The 19,391-nt window shown below is 39.3% G+C and overlaps 1 protein-coding gene across 1 annotated transcript in view; it reads left to right on the top strand.

Moving 5' to 3' along the window:
• Nucleotides 1-19,391, top strand: part of LOC114649897 (FRAS1-related extracellular matrix protein 2-like) — a 369,649-nt gene that overhangs the window by 12,386 nt on the left and 337,872 nt on the right. Inside the window, exon 2 of the mRNA XM_028799269.2 lies at nt 15,278-15,367. Within this exon, the coding sequence (XP_028655102.1) occupies nt 15,278-15,367 (90 nt within the window). The remainder of the gene's footprint in view (nt 1-15,277; nt 15,368-19,391) is intronic.

The following is a 19,391-nucleotide window of genomic DNA, read 5'->3' as shown; positions in this document are numbered from 1 at the left end:
CTCAGCTTTTTCTCCCACATCTTAAAACTGGGTGTATTGGGTTAATTGGAATCTCTAACCTTGACCAGTGTGAGTAAGCATGTGTGAGTGAATGTGAACTATGGTAGACCAGCCTTGTGCCTGAAACCAGTTTACCAGTCTACCATCTCGTATCAGGATTAAATTACCTGAGAAATGGATGGATGAATGAAGAACTGTTAGAAGATGGAACAACAATGGCCAGTCTTGTGTAATTAAAAGGAATAAAACTATCCATCTATTCATTTTCCTAACTTGCTCATCCAGGGCCGGGTTGAGGAGCAGCCAGAGCCTGTCCCAGCAATCACTCAGCACAAGACAGGAACAATATTCGGACAGGGTGCCAGTCCATTGCTAGACTACAAGGCACACATATGCAGATAGTATACATTTATATTGATCCTTCTTGATGAACGGGATCTCAGAATTCTTTGGATGTACAGTTTTAATTAAGGGCATATCTAATTTTTACTTTCTTGTACAGTATACGAAGTATAGGGAAAGTATTGTATTCGTCCACAAATTTGACCTCAAGATTTTAATGAATCACGACGTTTTAGACCTCCCTGAGTCCGATTTACTTTGTCGTAGGGAAAGTATTGTAATCGTCCATGAGATATTGATGAATCATGACATTTTAGATAGATAGATAGATAGATAGATAGATAGATAGATAGATAGATAGATAGATAGATAGATAGATAGATACTTTATTAATCCCAAGGGGAAATTCACATACTCCAGCAGCAGCATACTGATAAAAAACAATATTAAATTAAAGAGTGATTAAAAAGTAGTAAAAAGTATAGACCTCCCTGAGAATGAAAATACCATTTTAGGAATTATGTCTGTATTTCTGTCTGTCTGTCTGTGTGTATGTAAACACAATAACTTGAGTACACTTTCAGTTAGGTCAACCAAATTTTGCATACGAGTATTAGGTATAAAACATAGATTTCTACCAACTTTTGAGCTATTTCCACTAACCGGAAGCTGTACTTTTTTATTCATGCAGCTGCAGAGTCTGATTTTTTCAACTTTACTTTTATAATAATTATTCAATATATTATTAATTTGATTTGATTTGTTGCTGATGGTTCTTCAATGTACATAGTATAAAAATATAATCATTGTCTTGCGGTTTACTCCTCAAATATCCATCCCCATATCTGAGTATACAAGAAAGTCTAGAGGAGATTTTTATAGTCTCTTTTCTGAGTTTTTGAGAAGCAGAACTGTATAAGAATACATTATAATTATTCAGCAGAAGTGTGTCAAGAAAAGCTATTGGGGCTCCTTTATTCCAATGGCAATGTGCCTTTATAGTAGCTCACTGGGATTGTAAATGCTCTTTTTATCTTTAGCCAAGTCAGAAGTTTTCTTTCTTTTTAATCATTCTGGTATGTATTTCAGAGGGATTGTTGTTGTTTGTTATTATATTAATTTATTTATTTATTGATCTCTGTAGAAACTAAAATCCACCAATTCTTAATTATGATTATTCATATAATTATTATAGTAATGTATACACTTTTATTAATTAGAAGAATAATGCACAAACTATGTTAATGACTAGTAAATATCTATCTATCTATCTATCTATCTATCTATCTATCTATCTATCTATCTATCTATCTATCTATCTATCTATCTATCTATCTATCTATCTATCTATCTATCATTTACCTTAATTCCCTTTTTCCTGTTTTAATCTCTCCTTTCCCCTACCAAATGATAGTTTAGACATGAAAGAGCAGAAGAGATCTAATATGATTTTTAGGAGAGCCGTGTCATATTTGCCCCACTTTCAGCACAGCTAAGCTATACTGTGAAACAGTAAACCCATTGGACTGTGGTTTCGAATTGAAATCCTGAGACACTTGGATACAATGCTTATTATGCACCTTTAATGACAAATATTGTTGTATTCTTCCACAGGAAGATTTTCGTGAAATGCTGCACAACTTCTTAGTGAACAGAGGAAATTTTAAATTTGCGCAGAGATTCTAGAATTAAAAATTGAAACTGACCTCTAGCCTAGTCACTGTCTGTGGGGAGTCTTCACATTCTTCCTGTGTCTGCTTGGGTTTTTTTCCCAGGGTGTTCCAGGTATTCTCTCACATTCCAGAGATGTGTGTGTAAAGTTAATTGGTAACTCTAAACTTTCATTTTTGAGTGAGTTTGTGTTAGTGGAAAAGTGTACCCATTAATTGACTGGCACGCCATACAGGGTTAGTCCTATTTTACACTCAATAAAGCTGGAAGGGGCTGATCCCCCTGCTCCAGAACTGGATATGTGTGTAAACAAATTCATGGATGAGCAGACCTGTGCCTTCTGCTCTTTTGATACTTCTTGAAATGTTCTGATTATTGGTTATTAAAGCAAGTTATTTCTTATAAATAAAGAAGCATGAGTATTATGTCAACATCCTCATACAGTGCTCTTAGAATACAGACCACAAAGGACTGCTGCTTTGTTTCTTGAGTTGTTCAGTTGTTCAACCTTAGCATTGTGTTTTCAACACACACAGTCTTTTAAATATTTACAAGGCTGGCATCTCACAAGTTTCTGGCTGCTCACTTTGCCTCTTCATTAGACTGCTCGACCGTAAATGCTTCAAAGAATGTAGCCCATTATTAGGGCCTTTCCCAATGTTTACAGCTGATAAGCAAGTCAATGGAGTTACTGTGCTCCTTTATTTATTGGTTTCATCCATTTTCATACAGTTTTGAAATGTTGAAACGTCAATATTCTTAAAAAGAAAGAGAAAATCAAATAGCAAGAGTAATTGTAATAATGTATTTTGTGCTTTTGGTGACATTTGCGTGAGACTTAAGTAGAGCTGGGAGTTTGACAAGCAGCCAGAAAAATTACAGGCACCATCAAGTAGTAAACTATGAAGCGACACTGATGTTTAAAATTGGAAAAGCAGGTGTGTGACACTGCCCTGTGAGAAATAATTGTGTCTCCAAATGTTCTAGTCTGTCATTAAGATATTACCAAGCACCTACTATGCTTGAGAATTTCCTACAGGCATACTGTACACATGTAATTCTGATACCCATTGTTTGATGGAAACAGATGGACTCGGAAGTCCAGTTCCATTTTATTATAGAACTATTAACGTAATAATAGGCCTTGAGTTTTTGACAGTTAGAGCTGCAACATTATATTTCCAGGAAGGTACGTTTGAATCCCAGACCATTCATTGCCGGTATGTATTTTGTGCGTTCTCACGTGTTCTTATGGGTTTTCTCCATGTCCCTCAGTTTTTCTCCCACATCTTCTAAAGTTGTTTGTTCACTCACTGGATGTATGCTTCGCCTTGCTTTGTGATAAACTGGTGTCTCATCCGATTTAAGCTCTCAATTTATTTCTGGAGCTAGCCTGCCTACATGGATAACAGCAGAATGAGAAAAGGAATACAACAGTAGCATATTATTTGGTATTTATACAATGATGAAATGAATTTAAAATAAAAATACATTTTATTTATACATTATGCCTTTCTGAATACTCAAGGACACTGAACAAACAATACATAAAAAAGCACATTATAAACAAAACTTAAAGCACCAGAAAATACAGAAAATATTAAAAGTTAAAACCAAACAAAGTCATTGTAATCATTGAGAAAATGCCATTTAGAACAGAACGGTTTTAAGTTTACATTTGAAAGTTGAGAATGATTCAGTATTTGTAAGCTCAGTAGGTAATGAGCTCCAGAGCTTGGGAGCAGAACGGCTTAATGCACTGCTCCTAATGGTGGTTAGACGAGCGAGAGGGACGGTCAGGTGGATGGAGGAAGAGGATCTAAGGTTATGGGAGGGAATGGCAACATGAAGAATTTCAAACAGATATGGTGGGGTGAGGTTATGAATGGCCTTAAATGTTAATAGAAGAATTTTAAAATCAATTCGAAGCTGCTGCAAGACCGGAGTAATATGGTGAATAGACAGGGTTCGAGTAATGATGCGAGGAGCAGAAAAATAGCATACATTTGTTCATTTCATTTTCCAAATATACTTATTCAGGTTATGGGTGATGGAGATTATCATAGCAGCATTGGCCCAAAGGCAGGGTCCAACCTTGAATGAGGCGTGAAACTGTCATGAGGCCAAGAAATCCAGAGTACCCTAAGAAAACAGCTTATTTATAAGTGGAAGACTAAAGAAAAGGCATATGATGAGTTGTATGAGAGGCTGGACACTAAGGAGGGAGAAAAGGACCTGTACCGATTGGTTAGACAGAGGGACTGAGCTAGGAAAGATGTGCAGCAGGTTAGGGTGATAAAGGATAAAGATAGAAATGTACTCACAAGCGAGGAGAGTGTGTTGAGCAGATGGAAAGAGTACTTTGAAGAGAATGAGAGACAGAAGAGGTTGGATGATGTGGAGATAGTGAATCAGGAAGTAAAACGGATTAGCAAGGAGGAAGTAAGGACAGCAATGAAGAGGATTAAAAATGGAAAGGCCGTTGGTCCAGATGACATACCTGTGGAAGCATGGAGGTGTTTAGGAGAGATGGCAGTGGAATTTTTAACCAGATTGTTTAATGGAATCTTGGAAAGTGAGAGGATGCCTGAGGAGTGGAGAAGAAGTGTACTGGTGCCTATATTTAAGAACAAGGTGGATGTGTAGGACTGCAGTAACTACAGGGGAATAAAATTGATGAGCCACAGCATGAAGTTATGGGAAAGAGTAGTGGAAGCTAGGTTAAGAAGTGAGGTGATGATTAGTGAGCAGCAGTATGGTTTCATGCCAAGAAAGAGCACCACAGATACAATGTTTGCTCTGAGAATGTTGATGGAGAAGTTTAGAGAAGGCCAGGAGGATTTGCATTGCATCTTTGTGGACCTGGAGAAAGCATTAGAAAGGGACCTTGAGAGGAGCTGTGGTATTGTATGAGGAAGTCGGGAGTAGCAGAGAAGTACGTAAGAGTTGTACAGGATATGTACGAGGGAAGTGTGACAGTGGTGAGGTCTGCGGTATGAGTGACGGATGCATTCAACGTGGAGGTGGGATTACATCAGGGATCAGCTCTGAGCCCTTTCTTATTTGCAGTGGTGATGGACAGCTTGACAGACGAGATTAGACAGGAGTCCCCGTGGACTATGATGTTTCCTGATGACATTGTGATCTGTAGCGATAGTAGGGAGCAGGTTGCGGAGACCCTGGAGACGTGGAGATATGCTCTAGAGAGGAGAGGAATGAAGGTCAGTAGGAACAAGACAGAATACATGTGTGTAAATGAGAGGGAGGTCAGTGGAATGGTGAGGATGCAGGGAGTAGAGTTGGTGAAGGTGGAGGAGTTTAAATACTTGGGATCAACAGTACAGAGTAATGAGGATTGTGGAAGAGAGGTGAAAAAGAGAGTGCAGGCAGGGTGGAATGGGTGGAGAAGAGTGTCAGGAGTAATTTGTGACAGGCGGGTATCAGCAGGAGTGAAAGGGAAGGTCTATAGGACGGTAGTGAGACCATCTATGTTATATGGGTTGGAGACGATGGCACTGACCAGAAAGCAGGAGACAGAGCTGGAGGAAGCAGAGTTAAAGATGCTAAGATTTACATTGGGTGTGACGAGGATGGATAAGATTAGAAATGAGGACATTAGAGGGTCAGCTCAGGTTGGATGGTTGGGAGACAAAGTCAGAGAGGTGAGATTGCGTTGGTCTGGACTTGTGCAGAGGAGAGACGCTGGGTATATTGGGAGAAGGATGCTAAGGATAGAGCTGCCAGGGAAGAGGAAAAGAGGAAGGCCTAAGCGAAGGTTTATGGATGTGGTGAGAGAGGACTTGCAGGTGATGGGTGTAACAGAACAAGATGCAGAGGACAGAAAGATATGGAAAAAAATGATCCGCTGAGGCAACCCCTAACGGGAGTGGCTGAAAGAAGAAGAACAAGAAGGAAGAGCATGGAAACCTCCCCAGAGAGGGACCACACTAGAGTTCTAACCCTGCGTACTGTTGCTATGAGGTAGCAGTGTTCTCCAGTGCGACATAGTCCTACTCTAAATAATAATCCATCCATCCATTTTCCAACCCGCTGAATCCGAACACAGGGTCACGGGGGTCTGCTGGAGCCAATCCCAGCCAACACAGGGCACAAGGCAGGAAACAATCCCGGGCAGGGTGCCAACCCACCACAGGACACACACAAACACACCCACACACCAAGCACACACTAGGGCCAATTTAGAATTGCCAATCCACCTAACCTGCATGTCTTTGGAATGTGGGAGGAAACCGGAGTGCCTGGAGGAAACCCACGCAGACACGGGGAGAACATGCAAACTCCACGCAGGGAGGACCCGGGAATCGAACCCAGGTCCTCAGATCTCCCAACTGCGAGGCAGCAGCGCTACCCACTGCACCACCGTGCCGCCCTAAATAATAATAATACATTTTATTTATTTCTAGGTGCCTTTCTAAAGACTCAAGGACACCAAAAAATACATAAAACACCCATTATAAACAAAACTAAAAATACAAAATTTAAAATCAGACAGAGCAATTGTAGTCAAAGAGAAAAAGCAGTCTTAAACAAATGAGTTTTAAGTTTAGATTTGAAAAGTAAGAGTGACTCAATGTTTCTAAGCTCAGATGGTAATGAGTTCCAGAGCTGGGCAGCAGAGCAACTGAATGCTCTGCTCCCCATGGTAATAAGATGAGCGAAGGGGACAGTCAAGTGAATGGAGGAAGAGGATCTAAGGGTACAGGAGGGAATGGCAACATGGAGAAGGTCGGACAGATATGGAGGGGCAAGGTTGTGGATAGCTTAAAATGTTAAAAGGAGAATTTTGAAGACAATATGGAACTTAACTGGAAGCCAGTGAAGCTGCAAGATGGGAGTGATATGGTGAATAAAGGGGGTTCTAGTAATAATGCAGGTAGCTGAATTCTGGACCAGTTGAAGCTTATAAAGAGATTTGCAAGAAAGACCAAAGAAAAGGGAATTGCAATAATCCAGACAAGAAGTGACAAGGCTATGAACAAGGATAGGAATGGTGTGGCGGAGTAAGGGGGATACGATTAATGTTACGTAGGTGGAAATAAGCAAGATAAACAAGCCAGAATCTGAACCCAAGACTTGGCAGCTCTAAAGCAGCAGCACTAAATACTGCATGCCATAAGAATTAATTCTTGAATGTAAAAGAAAAATAATAATGCATATGGTAAAAAAATAACAGATCAGTCTCATGGCTGGGTGGCCAACTAAAATCCAACCTCACCAAAAAGTTCTGTGAAAAATGTATTTAGATGTGCATTTATGTTGTTATTTTATATTCTGGAAGCATACTAACTTTTGATATTTGGTAATTTAATGGAAAAGTTTGGTATTTTTCAAGTCAAAGGTATTTCTTTTTAATCATAGTATGAATTCATTTGCCACACAAAAATATGTTCTAAAGTGAAGTATTTTGTATAAATTTAAGCTTACAGTGGGGCTAAAGGGTACATGGGTGCATTGCTGATAGAAGAAACCTTAAAACTTATAAAATACTTTATTTTTCATGCTGGAAATCTTATGTATCGATTCTACATACATATTGCAAAACAGTGTATCCATGTTGTTTTAAAAAGGAAAAAGGAAAACGAAATAAAAAGCAAAATCTTGTTGTGATTTTCAGCCATTTTAAAAGGAAGCCAGCTGTTCACTTTACTTGATTTACCTCGTTAACCCCCTCGGAAAGTAATCACCAAGGCCAGCATTGACATTATTGAAAGTTGACACCCAAAATTGCAGTCTCAGTACAACTAGACAGTAATAACTGAAAAGTCACACATACCTATCGCTTATGTTCTTTTACCATATGGAAGTATATTTAATTATTTTGCAGATATATGCTGCTGCTGTAGTGTGCAAAAAGAACTAAACTGACATTATAAGTAGTGCTTGAAGTGTAATCAAATTAGTGGTGGCACTCTTTGTTGATGACATTTTGGTTGTCCTTGTGATGTTTTGTTAATTTTACACGACACTTAAGTCCCCCACCTGCTTTGAGTCGAGATTGGAATGCATTTACTTTAGTATATGATACCTGGGTGTTCCCTCGGAGATTGGAGCATGTTGACATTAGTATATGATTTTAGAGATCAGGGAATGGGGGATGCAGGGACTGTTGGTGCCTGTACGCATCGGTAGGCCCACTTCATGCCCTGGTTTATAGGATTACGCCCATCTATTTTCATAACCCGCTTATCAATGGCATGATCGTGGGGCAGCTGCCAGCATCAGATGCAAGACATAAATGATCTCTGGACAGAGTGTCAATCCATTGGAGGGTAAAAAAACACACACACACACAGAGGCTAGGGTCAATTAGCAATACCAATTCACCTGAGTTTAATCAGGTTAAAGTTTAGTAAGTTCAGAGCTGATATTTTAACATAGGCACAGTAATAGTGTAGAGCTGTCATTCCTACCTCACATTGCCAGGGTCTGCATGGGTTTTGCATGTTCTCACTGCACATTTGAAGATGAATTGGTATCAGTGTGTCAGTGGGTTTACTGCCCCAAACACATTGTCGTCAATTCTTTTATTACAATATTCTCAGCAAGAACGACTCCTCTTGCATTAAAAAAAGTCGATATTTGGTTTGTGGTGCCTCAATCCTGAAATAAATAAAAGAATAGACGGAGAAAAGGAATCGGTCATAAGAGAACTTCTAACTTTGGAGGAGTTTAGAGAATAAAAATTTGCAGGTAAACATTAAATTAACCAACGAATAAAGATCATAATAAGGGAGAGCTTTAGCAGGAAGGTAAAAAACAGATCTATGCTGTCTAATTAAGTTCTGGGATTATAAAAGCTACGTGAAGGTCAGTGGACTGGTAGCCGTTTTGGTGTTGATTGAAGTTTCCCACATAGCTGTTATTCCTAACTATTAACATGCAAAGCAAATGAAACCTTTCTTTCTTTCTTTCTTTCTTTCTTTCTTTCTTTCTTTCTTTCTTTCTTTCTTTCTTTCTTTCTTTCTTTCTTTCTTTCTTTCTTTCTTTCTTTCTTTCTTTCTTTCTTTCCACTTTTTCTGTTCAGTGACACTAAAAAACGATTGCACATTGTACACTGATTCAAGGAAACAAGTGCTTTTCCCTTGATCGGGCTATTAAAATGTGTAGATTGAAATCCTACTGTATTTATCAAACCATTAAACATACCCATTAAGTAGGAGTAATTTTCAACAGTGGCATAGTTCTGGCTAGAATGGATTTAGAAAACAGATGAGTGGAATAATATGTTTTGAAGGTTTTCTACTGTTAGTGGAATCACACACAAGTTCTTATTTTAAGTAGTGAACACCATACTGAAGGTCTCCCTGTGTATACTTTTCCAAATTTATAACTGGACCACCAGCTGAAGGACTCACACACAGTGACTGATGTAAGGCAGTTAGCATTTAACCCCTTAGGCACAATACCTCACTATCTGTAATAGCCATTTTAATAAAGCTTTATAGGTTCACTATACAATGTATGCATTTCAAATAAAATATCTTTCAGGATTAAATGTCTAAAATAACCAAAAGGTAATTGTAAATGTATACAGATTCTTTAGAAACTGTAATTTAAAATGGTACTGTACAGTACATACAAACTTTCTCAAAACTTTTTAATTCATTACTTCCAGTGCAATGGAAGTCAAATTCTATCCTATTCTACACTGGCCCCAAATTGGGAACAACTCTGGACAGGGTAAACATACATGCACACCCCAAACTCACCTCACATTGGAGCCAGTTTATAATCTTCATTTAAACTAACCTGCATGTCTTTGAGGATGAGGGAAGAAAACCAGAGCACCAGGAGGAACATTCATATGTCACACAGACAATGACCAGGTGTTAGATTCAAATCTATTAGGCAGCAGCCTTGAATACAGTGCCACTGTACCACCAAAACAGTAGACAGTTAATCTATATATATAGTTATTTACTCCCATTGCCAATTGCATCATGTGGGTATAGATAGATAGATAGATAGATAGATAGATAGATAGATAGATAGATAGATAGATAGATAGATAGATAGATAGATAGATAGATAGAACGAGCTTTATTTGTCCCTTGGGGGAAATTTGGCTTTTTACAGAAGCTCTTTGAATAAATGAATATATAAATAGACAGGTAAATATATATATATATATATATATATACAGTGATCCCTCGCTATATCGCGCTTCGCCTTTCGCGGCTTCACTCCATCGCGGATTTTATATGTAAGCATATTTAAATATATATCGCAGATTTTTTGCTGGTTCGCTGATTTCTGCGGGCAATGGGTCTTTTAATTTCTGGTACATGCTTCCTCAGTTGGTTTGCCCAGTTGATTTCATACAAGGGACACTATTGGCAGATGGCTGAGAAGCTACCCAGCTTACTTTTCTCTCTCTCTCTCTCTCTCTCTCTTGCGCTGACTTTTTCTGATCCTGACGTAGGGGGATTGAGCAGGGGGGCTGTTCGCACACCTAGACGATACGGATGCTCGTCTAAAAATGCTGAAAGATTATCTTCACGTTGGCTACCTTCTGTGCAGCTGCTTCGTGAAGCGACATGCAGCACGGTGCTTCACATACTTAAAAGCAGGAAGGGCCCGTATTGATTTTTTTATCTGTCTCTCTCTCTCTCTCTCTCTCTGTCTGCTCCTGACGGAGGGGGTGTGAGCTGCCGCCTTCAACAGCTTTGTGCCATGGTGCTTCGCATACAGTAATCCCTCCTCCATCGCGGGGGTTGCGTTCCAGAGCCACCCGCGAAGTAGGAAAATCCGCGAAGTAGAAACCATACGTTTATATGGTTATTTTTAGAATGTCATGCTTGGGTCACAGATTTGCGCAGAAACACAGGAGGTTGTAGAGAGACAGGAACGTTATTTAAACACTGCAAACAAACATTTGTCTCTTTTTCAAAAGTTTAAACTGTGCTCCATGACAAGACAGAGATGACAGTTCTGTCTCACAATTAAAAGAATGCAAACATATCTTCCTTTTCAAAGGAGTGCAAAGCAAGCAGTCAAAAAAAAAATCAATACGGCTTTTAAGTATGCGAAGCACCGCCGGTACAAAGCTGTTGAAGGCGGCAGCTCACACCCCCTCTGTCAGGAGCAGGAAGAGAGAGAGAGAGAGAGAGAGAGAGAGAGAGAGAGAGAGATAGCGAGAGACAGATAAAAAAAATCAATACGTGCCCTTTGAGCTTTTAAGTATGCGAAGCTCCGTGCAGCCTGTCCTTCAGGAAGCAGCTGCACACAGCCCCCCTGCTCACACCCCCCTACGTCAGCGCAAGAGAGAGAGAGAGAGAGAGAGAGAGAGAGAGAAGTTAGCTGGATAGCTTTTCAGCCATCTGCCAATAGCGTCCCTTGTATGAAATCAACTGGGCAAACCAACTGAGGAAGCATGTACCAGAAATTAAAAGACCTATTGTCCGCAGAAACCCGCGAAGCAGCGAAAAATCCGCGATATATATTTAAATATGCTTACATATAAAATCCGCGATGGAGTGAAGCCGCGAAAGGCGAAGCGCGATATAGCGAGGGATCACTGTACTTAAAAGCAAACAGCCCTATTGATTTGTTTGCTCCTTTGAAGAGGAAGATATGTTTGCATTCTTTTAATTGTGAGACAGAACTGTCATCTCTGTCTTGTCATGGAGCACAGTTTAAACTTTTGAAAAAGAGACAAATGTTTGTTTGCAGTGTTTGAATAACGTTCCTGTCTCTCTACAACCTCCTGTGTTTCTGCGCAAATCTGTGACCCAAGCACGACAATATAAAAATAACCATATAAACATATGGTTTCTACTTCGCGGATTTTCTTATTTCGCGGGTGGCTCTGGAACGCAACCCCCGCGATGGAGGAGGGATTACTATATATATATATATATATATATATATATGAAGGCTCCTGGTAGGGGCTGAAAGCTCAGGAATAAAAAGTACTTTATGATACGTGATTAATTTTTTTCTCCCTTTGTGGATCTCCAGCTGCTAATATGCAAACCGTATCACAGACCTTCGCTTCTATATATGTGTGAATGGAAGAGAAGGTCTGTGATACAGTTTGCATATTTGCAGCTGGAGATCCACAAAGGGAGAAAAATGAATCACGTATCATAAAGTAGTTTTCATTCCTGAGCTTTCAACCCCTTCATCAGAGGATAATGCTTAGACTTACAAGAATCAAAGGCAATATATAGCAAAACATTACGTGGACGGGGTGGGGGGGGTGTAGATGGCTAAGTCAGTGTGATGGGGGGGGGGGGGGGTATTGGGTGTACAGTTTATTTATTATGAGCATGTTCTTCTTAAGTTTGCATATGCTGGATTTATGTCCAAGTGTCTGTTGATCGCGTTCTCATTTGATAGCCAAGATTCGGCCAGCTCTCTGGCACTTTTAGTACTGGCCTTAAATTTTACTTGTACATTGTCCCAGTTAAATGTATGTCCTGTTGATTTAGTATGGGTATAGATCAATGAAAGTGAGTCCTTTCTTCTGACGGCGTTACGATGTTCCTGTATACGTGTTGTGATTCTTTTTGAAGTTTGTCCTATGTATACCATTGAGCAAGAACTGAATGGAATGCTATAAACTGCGTTTCGTGTTTCTGCTGTCGTGTTTCTGTGTCGTTCAGGAAGTGTTCACCCATCAATACATAATTATGCGGTGTATGCTACACCACGGGTTGGCTAGTATATATATATATATATATATATATATATATAGTTGAAATAGTTTACTGTCAAATAAATGCAAAGAGTACACGACACGTGTTTCGCCCTCATTCTGGGCTCATCAGGTGTACACACTCCACTGCACTCCCTCTCGGGAATCGAACCTTGGACGTCAGCACCAGAGGCGATGCCCCTAATGTTGCGCCACGGCGTGTGGTTCGTTTATTTGACAGCATGTAGATCGGGGCAATTACATTCACGGCATTCGTAGTCTGTGTCACAATCTGATTGTATTGGTGGTTACCTACCAGGTAACGCTTGTGGTTGGCCAGCAATCTGCTAACATCCGCCACGGTGCCCTCAGTTTGTGAGGAGCAGAATATATGTATACTCCCAACATATAGTCTGAACACACATAAGAATGACTAAAAAGCAAGACAATTAAAAAGAAAGAAAACATCTGATTTCCCAGTGAGGCATTATGCAGGCGTATTGCCATTGATATAAAGGAGTCCCAGTAGTGTTTCTTGACACACTTTTGCTGAATAATATGTTGGCTTAAAGTCCTCAGTGTTAGTGAGCCAGAGAGATGATTTCCAGCATCTCTCTTTTGCTATGACCTCAAGGGAGTCTAGATTGCATCCCATAACTGAGCCTGTCCTTTTAATTAGCTTCTTGATTCGGTGGGAATCTCTTTAAGTGTTCTTACTAGCCCAGCACACCACAGCGTAGAAAATCGCACTGGCTGTCACAGAGTTGTAGAAGATGTGAAGGATGTCACTTCCCACTCTAAAATTAATAATTCTTTAATGGCATTTTATAGGTCTTTACTGGATTGTGTGGTTCTTCCATTGCTTGACAATTCTTGGTTCTTTGTGCTCTGAAATCTTCCTAACATACAGAAAAAAGTGAAATCTTTAATGTATGGTGAGGACTACCAAGCAAGTCACTACAGATTAAGATGACCTGGACTTAGCCTGTGTTATTGTATGTAGCAAGAGTTCTTTTAAATTCACAAACCATTGGTATTTTCACAAATCTGTTACCACATTAAAGGAACACACTCTCCTAAGAAAAAAGAGCCTGCTCTTCCCATTCGTATGTAGTTTGTCTGTGTTCCAAGGCCAGACCAACCTGTTATTGATGTGGACACCCAAGTACTTGTAGATAGTGTACTTGTCCTTGAATAGTGACCAGACATAAAGGCTCTTTGGTGAGATGAAATCAATTACGAGCTCCTTGGTTTTGCTTATGTAAAGTTACTGACATTTCTCTTTGTACCAGAAGCAAAAGGTTTCCATCTGACTCCTCTACTCGGACTCATCCCCTTTATCAATACACTCCATAAGTGCAGAATCATCTGAGAATTTCTGCACATGACCTGACCTGGTGTTATAATTATAATCTGAGGTGTACAAAGTGAATCAATAAGGAGACAGGACTATTCCTCGTGGTGCTCCTTTGTTGCTCACATCCATTTCAAAGACACAGTCCTTAAGTCTCACAAACTGCAGTCTCCCTGACAGATAGTCCATTATCCTGGACACCATAGGCTCAACCATCTGCATATCTCTGAGGTGGCCCCTTAACAGTGAAGGCTGCATGACATTTAAGGCACTGGAGAAATCAAACAACATACACCTCACAGTGCTGCCATCTTTGTCCAGATGGGAATAAACCTTGTGGAGCAGATTGATATTTGCATTCTCCACTCCAATCTTTGTCCTATACGCAAGCTGCAGTGGTCCAGGTGGTCTACCACAAGAGGACTCATACAGCCCAGGACAAGCCTCTCAGATGTCTTCATGAGGTGAGATGTAAGTGCCACTTGGTGAAGATGTGCCTGCCTTCTTTGGAACAGGAACAATGTAAAATGTTTTCCACAGCAGTGGCACTTTCTGAAGCCTTAGGGACAGTCTCAGCAGGTTGGTCAACACAGGCCTTAAGAACTTGAAGACTGACTCTATCTGGTCCTGCAACTTTTCCTGTGTGTAGCTTCCTCAGTTGTCTCCTTACTTGGTCTTCTGTTATGGGCAGCCCACGTTCATGGTCAGATTTCTATAGATGTATGAGTTAAAGTTATCTGCGATCAACTGGTGACCCATAAAGTGCCTTTTGGTCTGTGCTTCTGAGAAAAGCAGCACTTGACATTTAACATGATTGAGCGGGTTTGATAATATATGTACTGTACATATGTACAAATTAACACATTTTACTTTATATAGCACCTTTTAAACCACCCCAAGATAATTTATAAGTACACATGTATAGTACACCGTTCACAGATTTACAGATATGTTTTGCAGTTAAACACCAACAGGTTAAGAAACTTGTTCATGGTCAAACTGTGAGTCATTGGTGTTGAATTGAACCAACAAACTGGTGGTCCAGTTCCTTAGCCACTGTGCTACACTGCCTGACTATTCAGTTAGTTAATCTTGTCTAATAAAACTGCAACCTAACTACAGTATTTCCTCTTCTGTAAAAACAAAGTAATTCATAAATTTACATTGATTTTTGGAAAATAATGTTTAAATATTTTTAAAGTACTTTTTAATCTTACCGATCTTTTTCATGACTGCATTTACTTTTTCAGCTGATATTGACGACATGAAGATTTGCTATGTATTACGAGAAGGGGACAACGCTACAAGTGATATCTTCTACTTCACTATTGAAGACAAGGGTATGTTTCATCTAAAATAAGATAAGGTGTTTATTGCTTCCTGCTTCCTTGATAGGTGTCTGCATAAGCCGATTGACCTAAATGTGACACCTTAAGTTGTTTTTTTTTTTATGTGAGTGCTTTAAAGAATAGGAATAAGAATGTGTCCTTTTTCTGAAGTAAGAAATGTACAAAGTCTAGTGGTTGTGACATCTTCCATTGTATATACTGACTGTTAATCATAATGATCTCCTAAGGATTTCTGCAGTTATGTGATGCTGAAGCATTTTGTCAGATAATTGGAGCTCATTATGTATTCAATGGTCATGGTCTCTTACAGTATACACAATCTGTTAATAATAATGAACCCCTGATGATTTCTACTGCTACATGATGCTAAAGTATATTACCATATCATTGTAGCACAGTGTGTGCCAGAGTTTGCCAATGTTTTAATCTGTAATAATAAGGAAAGCAAAATTAAGAATGTGGCATGCAAGGCGTACCCAGGAAAAAGAAAAGATAAAACAAATTCTTTGTAGAATCCTAGCCGCAAATTATTGATGATTGCGAATGTTATGTCCAGCTCATTATAAAATTGCTCTTAACTAATTGATCACCTCTTGCGTATTTGCAGAGAAACACTTTGTGACCCTAAAGCATTTGGTTATACACTTTACGGTTCCTTCAGTTAAGCTTTTCCCACGTGCACTGCAAGTCAAGGCCTTTCATTCTTTCAGGCTTTGCTTTAGCCTTGAGGTGCTGAAATTCCTGGAGTTTTAATGTGTGTTGTTTAGCTGGCTGAAGTGCACAAGCTTTCTGTCTGATATTGATTTGTGTTTAAAACTCTGTTACTGACTTAGAGGTACTGTATGTATTAAACACTACCTGAGCCTGTTTATAGTCATTGTTCATCCTGAGTCAAACTGCTAATCTCTGAGATCTTCCATCACTGCTTGTCAGTTTTCGTGACTTTTCTTTGAGATTCTTTTGGCAAACTGATTATCCTTGTGCTCCCTGGAACTCTCTCCGTAGACCTGAATTTATCCATCAATGTTAACAAGCACGTCACATCTGAAACCCAATTTTTATCTTCTACTGTTGATAGGGTATCCCTGTCTGTAGTTTAATGACACTTTTGTGTCTGCCATATTCATAAGAATTCTCCTGTACACTTTATTAACTTTTTTCCTCAGTATTATTTTTTTATTTTAATTTATTAATATAGCAATTGAAGTGTAATTATTTACTAAAATGTGCAAAAATATGTCATGTTAGTAACTGTAGAGATTACCTTTCCACACATTTATTCAGTAAAATATAAGGTATTTAAGGTTTTTAGTCATGTTTACATAAGAGAATGTGACATTTTTATGATTCATTGCTGAGTGTTATCATTATCTGTGCTATAAATAATTAATAAGACACCAACATATTTTAACTTACCGGTATGCACTTGGGAGCAGCTTCTCATTCCTTACCTTCAAGGAAAAGACATTTTTTTGGGTGGAGAACCATGACCTCAGATTAGGAGGTACTATTTTTCATCTTCCAATGCATACCCTAAATCACAGTTTCAAATTTCTTGGTTTGCACATCTCAGAGAAACTAAACGGGTTACAAAGCACCAGTGTCATCATCAAAAAAGCACAGCAGTGCCTTCAATTTCAAAGCTGATTTAGGAAATGCGGCATGCAGATATAAATGCTGGTGATTTTTTTCTGTAGCACTGTTCAGAGTATATGGACAGGAGAGATCACCACAGCCTAGGAAAAGACCTCACAACAAACGGGGATGAAGCAGGCACAGCATATCACTAGGTCTGTACTTCCCACAATAAGAGTCCATATATGCCAAACGCTGCAGAAATAGGATCGATGCATTCCTGTGTGATCCTACTTGCGCTGGGCACAGTTTGATTTCCAAACTGAGGTCAGGCTGTAGGTATGCTAGTATCAAAGTTAGCACCTCTTGGTTCAAGAACAGATTCTACTTCTCTGCAGTCTATCTTCTCAATAATGTACACCACGGCTGGAATAGGAACATTAAACATACATTAAACATCCATGAGCATACTTCATAGCCATGTAAGTGTTCTGGTTTTTATTTTAATGTCTTGCTATTGTTTTGTTGTGTATTTTAATTGAGTGACCTGTACTATCTTTCAATGTACATGACTGGACAGATTAGTAAGATTAGTAAGATTTCCTAGAGAAAAGCCAAGCAAAATGACACCTTTTATTAAGATTTCCTATAAACATTTACACAAAAAGCAAATAAAGAATCTTGAATCTTGACTGTTTGCAAACAAAAACAATTCGACATATAGGTTCTCAAACTTTATGCCCTCTAATAGTAAGCTACACCTTTATATTTTACCCCTGAAAAACCATAATAGGGAGGGGAGACAAGATGCACACTTGGTGGGATTTAATGCCCACATTGAAAAGCCTTGACTGCCTTGATGTCTCTCTGCAATTTAGGTGAATCAGTCATAAACAAGAATAAATAGCACCCTGCTAAGGGCTAATGAGTATTGCCACATTTACTTTTTTCTTTTGGGGCAGCTCCATAGTAGGAGGGCAAAATACCCCTTGATTGAGAAGTTTGTTTCCAGTGAAAGTGCTGCGCATAGAGATGTATATACAGTAACTATATCCTGCCTTTTTTCACACTCCGTCAGGATACAAGCGTTTCCACACTTTCCATAGCCTAATATGCCTGGGTCTGTCCTGTTAACTGACTGGACTTACACCTGACCTTCATCCTTTGCCCAATCTTTTTCTGGCTGCGTTTGACCAGGGCACATGAATAACCTGGCCATCATGCCTTTACAGTAATCCCTCCTCCATTGCGGGGGTTGCGTTCCAGAGCCACCCGCGAAATAAGAAAATCCGCGAAGTAGAAACCATATGTTCATGTGGTTATTTTTATATATTTTAAGCCCTTATAAACTGTCCCACACTATTATAAACATTTCACACACAATTATACAGCATAAACCCTTTGTATTCTCTTAGATATTAGGTAAGATTCGTTGAAATTATGTATGTAAACACAGTAAAACCTAAATATTATTTTAAAGATATCGAGCGTCTCCGATATCACATATGTTACAGCCATTACGACAGACAGGCCACTATCAATAAATACGTACAATGCAAGAAAAATTGCATACAATAAAATGTGTGTACAGTGACACTAAACTATGTACATGTAATAAGTACTGTATGTAAATAATTAATTATGGTTACTCACCAACAATGACACGACAACTTGTCCGATAACGATGAGTTTAATTTTACTGCACAACAAAGGATAGTGTTACAGCTCTTCTAAAGGCGCCTCTTCAGTCGACTGTTTAGCACCGCCGTTGTTCTTCTTTCATCACTCTTCAATCCAAATCCCTAAAGCAGATTCCATCCAGACTACTGCCTTACAACGTCCACTTGCAACTCATTTTGCGCCCTGGTTAAAAGACACTGCGGCCGTAGATCTTATATGCTTTTCCTCCTTTTTAAATAAAAAGAATCGTGGACTCATTTATGCTGTAATGGTGTCCTGCAGCTGTGTAGCTGTTTCCTTCCTTCAACATATCCAAAACTTTTACCTTTTCTGCAATCATTTGCATCTTCTGTTGGCGCTTGTGCACGTTAATGCTGAATGATTGAGATTAGTACTTCCTGGTTAATGCAGCACTCTGTCGCTGAGCCAATCAGCAGCACACAGGAACTTAACCGCATGCTCTGATTGGGTAGCTTCTCAGCCATCCACCAATAGAGTCCCTTGTTTGAATTCAAATGCGTCCCTTGTTTGAATTCAAATGGGCAAATCAACTGAGGAAGCACACGTACTGTAGACCGCAGACATCCGCGAAGCAGTGAAAAATCCGCGATATATATTCACATATGCTTACATTTAAAATCTGCGATGGAGTGAAGCCACGAAAGACGAAGCGCGATATAGCGAGGGATCACTGTACTTCTGTTTCAGGTGAGGCTTTATTTGACTTAAATTGAATATTAATCAGGATCAGTTATGGATT

This window comes from Erpetoichthys calabaricus, chromosome 4 (genome assembly GCF_900747795.2).
Source record: "Erpetoichthys calabaricus chromosome 4, fErpCal1.3, whole genome shotgun sequence".
NCBI lineage: Eukaryota > Metazoa > Chordata > Cladistia > Polypteriformes > Polypteridae > Erpetoichthys > Erpetoichthys calabaricus.
Note: the sequence above shows the minus strand (reverse complement) of the source record. Positions and strands in the feature narration are given on the sequence as shown.